A 12,593-nucleotide genomic window follows, 5' to 3' on the forward strand; every position below is an offset into this window, starting at 1 on the left:
ATGGTTGAGCACATAAACGCAGTTCTATTCATAGTGTATAAACAGGTATATCCCTGAGTGTATAAATATACATTCGCATTGTTTATATATATTCTTTTCTTAGTTTACTGGTTGTCCCTCTGTTCATGGCAAGCTGTAACATAGTGTGCCGCCAGTGTTACACAGCTTCTCTCCTCTCCCAGTAGGAATGGGAGTTTTTGGTTGTCATTCAGATTTCTGAATTCAGGGCATATTTGTGAGAATTTTTGGTAGAAATTCTCCCTGATGTCCTGATATTTTCCACAGGCTGTGAGGAAGTGCATCTCTGTCTCCACTACTCCCTGACTGCAGTGAGAGCATATCCTGTCTTCTCTTGGCAGCCTGGTCTGCCTCTCTCTCTCTCTCTCTCTCTCTCTCTCAGTCTGATTTTCCCGACCCATATGCTTTCCGACAGTGTTGTGCCTGACTCCCTAAAATCACCGTGTCGGGAGCATTAGATCCTCATCTGTGCATTCTCTTTTTCTTCCTCCCATTATATCCCCGCGTCTGCTAAAGAATGAGTCTGCTCACACGGGAGTGTCCTATTGTATGGGTGCGAGCTGCCCCAGGGTAACCTGTCCAAATCCGCGCAATGTTCGACAATGGAGGAGCTGTATCCTTTCCTCACTCCCAGTTAACATTCGCGTCATTTCCACAATTGACTGGTATGGGCTCGGAAGTGGTTGATTTGTGTTCCCTTTTCCCAACTCCACAGCCAATCGTGATGCCTCATAACCCCACTCTGGCCGACCTCACTCAGAGCCACACCGAGCGGTATAGCTACCATCGTAACATCCTAAAGGTACAGCTTACTAAAGGTGCCGTCTTTCGGATGAGACGTGGAACCGAGACCCCGTCTGCCCTCACAGGTGGATGTAAAAGACCCCACGGCTCTATTTCGAAGAAGAGCAGGGGAGTTCTCCCCGGTGCTGTGGGCCAATATTAATCCCTCAACCAACATCACCAAAACAGATGATATGGCCATATATTCCATTGCTGTCTGAGCGTTTCCTACATTACAACAGTAACTGCACTTCAAAAATACTTCATTGGCTGTAAAGCGCTTTGGGACGTCCCAAGGTTGTGAAAGGCGCTATAGAAATGCAAGTCCTTTCTTTCTTTCTTGTTACTCAAGCTCCAGAGGTGTGTAGTGCGCAGTGCCCCACCCACTCCTCCAGGGGTCAGTGCACATGGAGGACTGCGGGTCCTTGAACTATCGCGGTCCGGGTCCGCGCTGACACCATGGGGAGCTGCTGCCGCCATTTGACGCCTTATTACTTATGTGTTTATTTCCATATTTGGTCTGTTTAGGGTAAAGTAGAGTTGACCCTGGAACTGGTGACGGAACGTGAGGCTGACGAGCGACCTGCTGGAAAGGGGAGAGAGGAGCCCAATATGAATCCCAAACTGGAACCACCAAAGTATGTTCCCAGCAACTGAGTCACCAAAAAATACTCCCCAGCTGTCAGGAAAACTAAGCTCCAAAGTTTGCATTGTGCCAATAATCTCAACCGGCTAACCTAAAAATCAGGAGCACAGACCCTAACAAACCAGGACAAATAGCCAAAGTCAGGGACAGTTTCATTCACTGTGTGTGCAGTGCCATAAATATTCTCATCTTTTGTACTAATTAATATCTGTGCTTCTAATGAGCTTGACGAATTGTACCATTTCCACAAATTAAGGGAGCTTCAGTCTATTACGCGCTCCATTTGTTTCCCTTTGAAATGATAAGATGAATTAACATCTTGTGTTTTAATGGTACATTAATTAAGATTTGAGCCATTAGGATACAACATTCTCTGACTGAGATGTATGAAATAAAACAAATGAATGGCGTACCATTCTGCCTTCATCCCCGCACCTCCGTATTACCGGAAAGAAATCTTGATGGTCACAGTAGTCCCGGGAGCACTTTGGAGTGCCACTTCCAAATTAGACAGCCACTCGCACCAGAAATTGGGCCAGTTGCGATATGGCTTGGATCCCAATACTGTATTTAAATTCAGAGTGATTATTGACACCACTGTGTCAACCAGTGAGTTGGAGGTGGGTGCGGGACTTGTGGTTTTGATTTACAGAGTTTCCAAACTCATGACCGAAACTGCAGCAAAACAGAGTCTCCCGACTACAGCAGGGGGATTTCTCCAGCGAATCGCAGTGAGTGGGGGATAGTTACACAATACAAATTGTGTGCGCACAATGACTCCAGGCATGACTGACAGGGGAATCGCCCAATCATCTCTGACATGAATCTTGTCATTCATGTGGCAATGACTTATGAAGTAATACTGGGCGGCCTGCTGGTGGCGCTGTCCAGGGAGAGTATAAATACTCGGGCATGGGCCCAGCTTGCTCAGGACATTACTTAACAGGAACTAGTGAAGGACACAACTAGATCTCCATGTTGAAAAACAGTTGATTAAAGCCTTGTTTAATACTCAGACCAAGTGCCTTACATCAATCTCCATCCTGGACGGGACTTGAGGAGTCACTATATGCAGCCAAGGAGTTTCTCTTTACTTACTCTGTCAAATCCCTTCATAATTTTGAACACCTCTATCAAATCTTCCCTTAACCTTCTCTGCTCTAAGGAGAAAGGTGATGTGGTGTTGAACAATAGAGTAGCCGAGTGGTTATGGTACTGGGACCATCTGATCATGGGCAAGTCTTTGAACACATCCGTCACCCATCCAGACTTGGCCTGACTTATATGTGACTCCAGTCCAGCATTATGTGGTAAATTCTTAATACTCTTTAGAGTGACTAGGGATGAGCATTAAACACCGGCTCCTTTGCCAGTGTCATCTCCATTCCGGCCAGGACTTGTGGTGCTACAATATGCAGCCGAAACTGTTTCCACTGGCAGGAGGGTCAGTAACCAGAGGACACAGATTTAAGGTAATTGGCAAAACAACCAGCGGGGAGATGGGACTTTTTTTTTTTACGAGTTATGATGATCTGGAATGCACTGCCTGAATGGGAGGTAGAAGCAGATTCAGAAGGGCCGAATGGCCTACTCCTGCTCCTATCTTCTATGTTTCTATGTATTAACTTTCAAAAGGGAATTGGATAAATGCTTGAAAAGGAAACATGAGCAGGGGAGTGAGACTAATTGGATAGCTCTTTCAAAGAGCCGGCACAGGCACGATGGCCCGAATGGCCTCTTTCTGTGCTGTATCATTTTATGATGACACTAGTGGAGAAAAATCTAAAATTAGGATGTTAGAAGTAAGAAGGGAAAGCAGATGGACATTTTTTATCCATAGCATAATGGACTTGTGATGAAGGCATGGAACTAGTTTAAGAGGCAACTAGGTATGTTTGAGAAGAGAGGAGAGTTTGAGGGATACAGTGAGAAGGTAGGGGGATGGAGTTGGGATCTATCAATAATGGAAGAGCTTGTTGGTCCTCATAGCTTTTTTATTTATTTATTAGTTCACGGGATGTTCGTGTCGCTGGCAAGGCCAGCATTTATTGCCCATCCCTAGTTGCCCTCGAGAAGGTGGTGGTGAGCCGCCTTCTTGAACCACTGCAGCCCGTGTGGTGAAGGTACTCCCACAGTGCTGTTAGGGAGGGAGTTCCAGGATTTTGATCCAGAGACAATGAAGGAACAACGATATATGTACAAGCCGGGATTCTGTGTGACTTGGAGGTGGAGGTGTTCCCATGCGTCTGCTGCCCTTGTCCTTCATGGGTTTGGGAGATGCTGCCGAAAAAGCCTTGGCGAGTTGCTGCAGCCACTGGTACACACTGCAGCCACGGTACGCCGGTGGTGGAGGGAGTGAATGTTTAAGGTGGTGGATAGGGTGCCGATCAAGCGGGCTGCTTTGTCCAGGATGGTGTCCAGCTTCTGAAGTGTTATTGGACCTGCACTCATCCAGGCAAGTGGAGAGTATTCCATCACACTCCTGACTTGTGGTGCAAAGGCTTTGAGGGGTCAGGAGGTGAGACACTCGCCACAGTATACTCAGCCTCTGACCTGTTTTTGTAGCCACAGTATTTATGTGGCTGGTCCAGTTAAGTTTCTGGTCAATGGTGACCCCCCCCAGGATGTTGATGGTGGGGGAATCGGCGATGGTAATGCCATTGAATGTCAAGGGGCGGTGGTTAGACTCTCGCTTGTTGGAGATAGTCGTTGCCTGGCACTTCTGTGGCCCGAATGTTACCTGCCACTTATCAGCCCAAGCCTGAATGTTGTCCAGATCTTGCTGCATGCGGGCACGGACTGCTTCATTATCTTGTGGAATTGCGAATGGAACTGAACACTGTGCAGTCACCAGCGAACGTCCCCATTTCTGACCTTATGATAGAGTGGGGCTGTTCATATTTATGTGAACAGTTTTAAAACTGAGTTAGCGCTATCCACCATCAGAACTGAAATAAAAGATCAAAAATTCCAATTGTCCAACTTGATAAACTCTAGGGAACACTTTTGGGGGGAATTTTCACTCCCGGGCATGAGCATCAGCGAACATCCCCACTTCTGACCTTATGATGGAGGGAAGATGGTTGGACCTAGGACACAGCCCTGAGGAACTCCTGCAGCGATGTCATGGGGCTGTGATGATTGGCCTCCAACAACCACAACCATCTTCCTTTATGCTCGGTATGACTCCAGCCAGAGGAGCGTTTTCCCCCTGATCCCCATTGACTTCAGTTTTGCTCGGGCTCCTTGATGCCACATTCGGTCAAAGGCTGCCTTGATGTCGAGGGCAATCGCTCTCCCCTCACCTCTGGTTACTAAAAATTCTTACATTCGTACGTTTTCCCACTGTTTCTGGCCCCTCTTGACCAGGTAGCAATCCGCAACTGGGAAGGTAAGCAAGAGTGTGTTATAGAGCTCCGACATTGTGTGGTGTATGATTCTATAACTAGCGGAGGCTTGCTTATATGGTTTTTAACTACTTAGTAGGGTACACGGATTGAGTATTTAACCAACAGCTCGGCCTTTTCTCCACCTCATCCCATTCCCTTTCTCCCTGTTCTGCAGCCGGCCCGACACTTCGTTCTTGTGGTTCCGGTCTCCCCTGAAGGCCTTGAAGCATATTGTCTGGCGCAAGTACAAGTGGTGGGTTATCTGTGTGTTGCTGCTGGTGGTGCCTGTGCTTTTCCTCATAGCTGTCCTCAACGCATTACCTGTAAGTATTCAGAAAGAGCCGCGATACAAAGAAATACAGTGAAACCTGTGTAAACAGAGACTCCAAAACCAACGGACACTTTACCGAGGGACCCAAATAACTTGCATGGTACAACATACCAGAGGCACTCTGAAACCACGGACACTCGCACGTTATGAACTAAGGACCAGTTTCAATGCACCAAGTACCTTTTAACAGCTTAGCACGCGGCAGCAGCGGGTTTCTGTGAAAGAGACGGCTTCTGTGGAATGGCCGCACATGGAATATCCATAGCAGCAGAGAAACCGCTCTCTCTCCGGGATTGAATGCTTGCACAGCTGGGGATAGAGGGGTTTCCCTGCCGCTATGGATGCTGGGTAAAGAGCTCTCCATTCGACTGATTTTTTTTTTACAGTACATACAAAGACCATCTCGAAAATAAGGACACAACAACAACAACTTGCATTTATATAGCGCCTTTAACGTAGTAAAACGTCCCAAAGCGCTTCACAGGAGCGTTTATCAAACAAAATTTGACATCGAGCCACATAAGGAGAAATTAGGACCGATGACCAAAAGCTTGGTCAAAGGTAGGTTTTAAGGAGCATCTTAAAGGAGGCAAGAGAGGTGGAGAGGTTTAGGGAGGGAATTGCAGAGCTTAGGGCCTAGGCAACAGAAGGCACGGCCGCCAATGGTGGAGCGATTAAAATTGGCGATGCTCAAGAGGCCAGAATTAAATGAGCGCAGATATCTCGGTAGTTTGTGGGGCTGGAGGAGATTACAGAGATAGGGAGGGTCGAGGCCATGGAGGGATTTGAAAACAAGCAAGATCATTTTAAAATCGAGGCATTGCTTAACCGAGAGCCAATGTAGGTCAGCGAGCACAGGGGTGATGGGTGAACAGGACTTGGTGCGAGTTAGGACACGGGCAGCTGAGCTTTGGGTGGCCTCAAGTTTATGGAGGGGAGAACGTGGGAGGCCGGCCAAGAGTGCGTTGGAATAGTCAAGTCTAGAAGTAACTAAGGCATAGCTGAGGGTTTCAGCAGCAGATGAGCTGAGGCAGGGGCGGAGTCGGGCGCTGTTCCGGAGAACCAGGCGGTCTTGTGGTAACGCGGATATGTGATCGGAACCTCAGCTTGGGGTCAAAAATGACACTAAGGTCGCGAACAGTCTGGTTCAGCCTCAGACAGTTGCCAGGGAGAGGGATGGAGTCGGTGGATCGGGAACTGAGTTTATGGTGGGGACCGAAGACAATGGCTGAACTAGACTGTTTCCATCCTTGGTGTCATATTTGACCCCAAGATGAGCTTCCGACCACATATCTGCTCCATCAGCAAGACCGCCTACTTCAACCTCAGTAACATTGCCCGACTTCACCCCTGCCTCAGCCTATCCACTGCTGAAACCCTTATCCATGCCTTTGTTACCTCAAGACTTGACTATTCCAACACACTCCTGGCCGGCCTCCCACGTTCTCCCCTCCGTAAACTTAAGCTCATCCAAAACTCTGCTGTCCGGATCCTAACTCACACCAAGTCCTATCACCCCTATGCTCACTGACCTACATTGGCTCTCGGTTGAGCAACGCCTCAATTTTAAAATTCTCATCCTTGTTTTCATATTTCTCCACGGCCTTGCCCCTCCCTATCTCTGTAACCACCTCCAGCCCTACACCCCCCACCCCGAGATATCTGCGTTCCTCCAATTTTGACCCCGATTTTCATCGCTCCAACATTGGCAGACATGCCTTCCACTGCCAAGGCCCTAAGCTCTGGAATTCCCTCCCTAAACCCCCGATGATGGGTGAAACTAGAACTAGGGGGCATAGTCTTAGAATAAGGGGCTGCTCTTTCAAAACTGAGATGAGGAGGAACTACTTCACTCAGAGGGTGGTAGGTCCATGGAATATGCTGCCCCAAAAAGCTGTAGAAGCTACATCATTACATAAATTTAAAACAGAAATAGACAGTTTCCTAGAAGTAAAGGGAATTAAGGGTTACGGGGAGCGGGCAGGAATTTGGACATGAGTCTAGGTTCGGATTGGTCATGGCCCTGTGGGTAGCGGAGCGGGCCCAGGGGCCGTGTAGCCTGATCCTGCTCCTATTTCGTGTGTCTAATTCTGTTAGATTCAGGAGATGGTTCTGTGATAGTGGATTGGCGGTTAGGATCAGATCAGCCATGATCTTATTGAATGGCGGAGCAGGCTCGAGGGGCCGATTGGCCTACTCCTGCTCCTATTTCTTATGTTCTTATGTTCTACCTCTCTTTCCTCCTTTAAGACGCTCCTTAAAACCTATCTCTTTGACCAAGCTTTTGGCCATCTGTTCTAATATCTCCTAATGTGGCTCGGTGTCAAATTTTGTTTGATAACACTCCTGTGAAGCACCTTGGGACGTTTTACGACGTTAAAGGCGCTACATAAATGCAAGTTGCTGTTGTTGTGGGTTTGATACTATTGAGTGCCTTGCTAAGCCACCTCAAACAGCCGTTAAGAGTCAACCACGTTGTGTGGGTCTGGAGTCACAAATAGGCCAGACTGGGTAAGGACGGCAGGTTTCCTTCCCTAAAGAACATTAGCGAACCAGTTGAGTTTTTATGATAGTACATGGACACTTACTGGTAGCAGCCGTTTATTTCCAGGTTTGAAAAAAAGTAAACTAAATGCAAACTCTCAAAACTGCCATGACTGGATTTGAGCTCACAGATCTCTGGATTATGAGGCCTTTGGATTACTAGTGTAGAAACAGCCACTACACTAACCTCTGCCTCTCAGCTGAAAGCTCAGACTGCACTCCTGCCCCGCTCCAAGGGCATTGGGACACTTTGTTAGGACAATGTAGAGGGAGCTTTACTCTGTATCTAACCTGTGCTGTTCCTGCCCTGGGAGTGTTTGATGGGGTAGTGTAGAGGGAGCTTTACTCTGTATCTAACCCGTGCTGTTCCTGCCCTGGGAGTGTTTGATGGGGACAGTGTAGAGGGAGCTTTACTCTGTATCTAGCCCGTGCTGTACCTGCCCTGGGAGTGTTTGATGGGACAGTGTAGAGGGGGCTTTACTCTGTATCTAACCCGTGCTGTACCTGCACTGGGAGTGTTTGATACTGCAAATGGACAGCGTTTCAGTTCCCTCACCCCTTTAAAAAAAAAAAAAAAAGTTTGTTTGTGTGTGTATATATATATATCTAATATATATATACAGTATATATTATAATATATATGAGTTGCTGCCCCTGTACAGTGCAGGCAGGACAATTCAATTCTCTCCAAAAAGATTTTTCTTAAAGAGAAAATGCTGTGTCTTTCTTCCACCTGTCCATGGTCCATGAAGACTGCATCTTCATTCAGAGAACGCTCATTGCTGTATTTAATGGTTTGTCTTTTGTCTTTAGTGATGCATAGTCTGAAAAGTGGCAGCTGCGATGCTGCGCCACTGGTTTAAACTGCGGAGTGTGTGAAAGTGAAGCAACTCGAGCGGTATAGCTCTCACACCAGTGAAGACAGACCAGTGACTTGGTATCTAATGGCACAGTGTTAACTTTATTACATGGTCTCGGTTTGTCTTGCCCGCGCTTCGATTGGCATCTCGCATGAAGTGTGAAATGCCCGGTCTGTGCTGAGTCAGTGAGTCTCAGCCAAGGCGGTGTCAGGGCGACAGCTATTGGGCTCAGGGCTCCTGCGTTAGGGAGGGGATGTGGGGCGGAGAAATCCTCAAACTTCCCAGCTCCTGATCGCCATCCTGCTGGAAAGTGCGTGTGTGGACTTTGAGGTGCGGACGGTGTGATTGCCCCCCCCATAATCTGCCCACACTCAGACTCACGCATGCAGATCACACTGGTGCCAGGGCCTGAGGAGGACTGACCGTCCTCGTGGAACCCCAGGAGCTGAGGGGAGAAAATTGGAGTGGAAACGAAAGTGAAAATGTCGTGGCCGGACTCCATGAATCACAGAATCACAGAAACCCCACAGTGCAGATAGAGGCCATTTCGGCCCATCGAGCCTGCACCGACACATATCCCACCCGATCCCTGTAACCCCTACACCAACACATATCCCACCCTATCCTTGTAACCCCACGTATTTAATCCCCCTAACACTAAGGGTCAATTTATCATAGCCAATCAACCTAACCCGCACATCTTTGGACTGTGGGAGGAAACCGGAGCACCCGGAGAAAACCCACGCAAACACGGGGAGAATGTGCAAACTCCACACAGACAGTCGCCCGAGGCCGGATTCGAACCCAGGTCGCTGGCGCTGTGAGGCAACAGTGCTAACCACTATGCCACTGCAGTGAATACTGCAGGGGAACTGTCTGCAGCAGTTCTGGGCAGTTGGGCCTGCGGAGGACCAGTTAGCAGATTACAGCCTGTCCGTTGTCGTCTTCTTAGGCAGTCCCTCGGAACCGAGGATGACTTGCTTCCACATTAAAAACGAGTTCGCAGGTGACTGATGAGTCCAATGTGGGACCTACAGTCTCTGTCACAGGTGGGGCAGACGCTGGTTGAAGGGGCGGGTGGGTGGGGTGCTTGGGTTGACGTGCGCTCCTTGCACTGCCTGCGCTTGGCTTCCGCTTGCTCCCGGCGAAGAGACTCGAGGTGTTCGGCGCCTTCCCGGATGCTTCTCCTCCACTTTGTGCGGTCTTGGGCCAGGGATTCCCAAGTGTCGGTGGGGATGTTACACTTTTTCAAGGAGGCTTTGAAGGTGTCCTTGAAGCGTTTCCTCTGCCCACCTGGGGCTCTCTTGTCAGTAGAGATTGCTTGCATCCTTCCTGCAGGTATTTCGTCGCACTCACTAGTGAATGAAGCTAATGGAATAAGTTGGGTTTTATTTTTTTTTTATTATTTTTTTTTTCCTTGAATTTGTTTTTTTTTAACAGAATGCTCTAGCAAACTTTTTGTTGCAGTCCACTAGATTTCATAGAAAGAAAAAGTGAAGAGAAGCCAACCAGAGCAGAAGGCAGCCAACCCAACGAGAGGCTCGGCACAGAGGGGAGCGACAACCGAGAAGCGTGCATCCAGCTCGTTCACTTTTCCTTGACTTATTTTGGCGCTGCTTGTACCCGGGAGAGCTGTTGGGTGTGTGTGTGCGTGAGAGACACACACAGGACATCAGGGGGGTGACGAGGGCACCTGATCCCGCGTTTGTTTGCGAACTTTCCAAGAAAGACTTCACCCAGCCAAAAGGGAACCCCCCGAGGTTCCAACCCCCAAGGCTGCCTCCACCTTCCCGTCATCAAACAGAACGTCCATGCCGAAGGTTTTGAAGAAATGAGTGTTTAAAATCACAGGGATTGATCCCACGCAGGGCTTCCGTTTGCCGGCACGTTGTAGAATTGTTCCCTGTTTATTTGCATTTTTTTTTTTTGAAAACTGTTTTTAAAGGGGATTTTTTTTCAAAGAATTTGTTGAAATAACCTATAAAATATTTTGTACTTGTTAAATATATATTGACCCAGTGTAAATAAAACACAAAAGTACTCTGACTTTGCTCACTACTAATTTTGTTTGTGATACTGGAAATAACAGATACTTGGGTGAGAGAGATTACAGGGGCAGGCTGGAGTCTGATTGAGGGGTTTGGAAATGTTCCCTGTATAGTAACAGATACCCAGGAGTGAGTTACAGGCTGGGTCCTAATGGAGGAGTTGGATTGGTTTCTACATAGAATCTATAATGGATACCCCATGGTTATAATTTGGTCGAGGAGTTCAGCGACATGAGAATGGCCTTTAATTGTCTTCCTGAGATCTGTTTTTATGTGATGTGAATAATAAGAGACAGGGGGAGTGATTTCAAAGTTGTAATCTGAACTCGCCAATCTTGTGGCTGTTGTAAAGGTCTGAAGATTTGCTCTTGTGGTTTTTGACATTGTTTGAACTGATTTTTTTTACTGGGAAACCAAAGGGCTGAGGGCCATGATGGGAAGAGTTGGGGATAATATGAAGAAGTGAATATTAGGTGATGCCACTCTTGGGTTTTTGAACACTGAGATTGTGGGAAGGAGGTCAGATTGTAGGAGGTGGGGAATAGCACTGGTAAAGAATGAGTTACAGTGGGAGACGGTGCACTTGATTTCAACACTGGGAGGAGGGATAGCGTGTCGGACGAGGTATTTGGAGCTTAGCGAATGAGGAGAAGGATTGCAACATGTGGCAGACTAGAGGTAAGGGACAGGTTATCTCTCAGACAACAAACTGCTCCTGTACCCTGTCCAGGGGTCTGAGTGGGGTGCGAGGCATCTGCCCAGGTGTGGAAATGGGGTGCCCTGACGTGGAAGCAGTATTCAAGTCCTAAATAGATTTTATAGAGTTATGAATGATCGGAAAAGAAGCATTTGGCATTTAAGAGGAAGCAGAGATTCTTGGAGATGGCTTTAGCCCCGGGAGGGCCACTTCTGATTACAGAAGCCAGTGAGACCCAGAAGGACTCGGGTGGGACCAGCAAAGGGAAGAGGCCCAACTGTGTAAAGAAAGGGGCACCCATTGGAACTGCTGACTGTCCCGCATCAACTTCGCAGCTTTCCCTCCGAACGCTTGTATTCCCCTGCGTTAATCGAGAACATTTGGTCGTTGAGTCTTTCAAATGCAACCACTTGTGTTCCAGAATCTCAGCCGATGGCCCAATGAGTAGGTGGGGCAGGTGGTGTGAGGCTGGCTCATTCACACCTGGAAGGATCCAGATCTCTGCTTAGTTGACTGAGAAAACAAATACATCAGCCAGGGACCCCACTCCCGATCACTGTCCAGGAACGTGTGTGTGAACACGCTCAGGATTCATTTTAATGCTCCCCAAGACCGAATAGCCTGCTGATATTCGCTGTCTGGGGTCAATCGTGAGGAACGGCCACCGGGGCTGGGTATGTGAGGGCTGTCAGTGTCAGCAGTGGGAGTCAATAACTTCAGGAGGGTCGGAAAGAGAATGGGGAACAAAACAGAAGCCAACAGCAAACCCCAGTGCCCACCGCCCCTCCCTCCACCATATAGGCCAGCAAGTGTGGCCAAGTAACAAAAGAAAATGCTGGAAAAGCTCAGCAGGCTAGGCAACATCCGTGGAGAGAGAAATAGTCAACGTTTCGGGTCAAAACCCTTCGTCAGGACTAAAAACACTGGAAATGAAACCGATTAAAAGGCCAGTTTGGGGGCTGGGAAATGGGGATTAAAGAACAAAAGAGAAGTGAAGAGACATTAAGAGGTATTCAAAACCAGACGAGATGGTGATAGGACTAGTGGAGACAAAAGACGGCTCTAGATTAGGTGTGAAATGCGCTGGCAGAATGGGAGACAGCTGCCATGTGGGAGAGAAACTGAAAGCAATGAAGATGAACAAGGTTGAAGAGCCAAACGGAGATCCCGTCGAAGAGAAGAGCAGAACTTCTTCAAGGTAGGCATTCCTAGAAGAGCTGTGGCAGTGAACCAAACACTAGTACGATAGCAAAATACTGCGGATGCTGGAAATCCGA

At 48.0% G+C, this 12,593-nt stretch overlaps 1 protein-coding gene across 1 annotated transcript in view; it reads left to right on the top strand.

Moving 5' to 3' along the window:
• The window catches only part of LOC147098052 (myoferlin-like), a 181,718-nt gene extending 171,101 nt beyond the window's left edge, over positions 1-10,617 (top strand). The window contains exons 50-52 of the mRNA XM_085970809.1: positions 1,330-1,439; positions 5,012-5,159; positions 10,012-10,617. Of these exons, the coding sequence (XP_085826935.1) occupies positions 1,330-1,439; positions 5,012-5,159; positions 10,012-10,068 (315 nt within the window). The 3' untranslated portion in view covers positions 10,069-10,617. The remainder of the gene's footprint in view (positions 1-1,329; positions 1,440-5,011; positions 5,160-10,011) is intronic.
• Positions 10,618-12,593: the final 1,976 nt, after the last annotated feature.

This window comes from Somniosus microcephalus, chromosome 30, assembly GCF_052327205.1.
Source record: "Somniosus microcephalus isolate GS21.2 chromosome 30, FLI_Smic_1.0, whole genome shotgun sequence".
Taxonomy (NCBI): domain Eukaryota; kingdom Metazoa; phylum Chordata; class Chondrichthyes; order Squaliformes; family Somniosidae; genus Somniosus; species Somniosus microcephalus.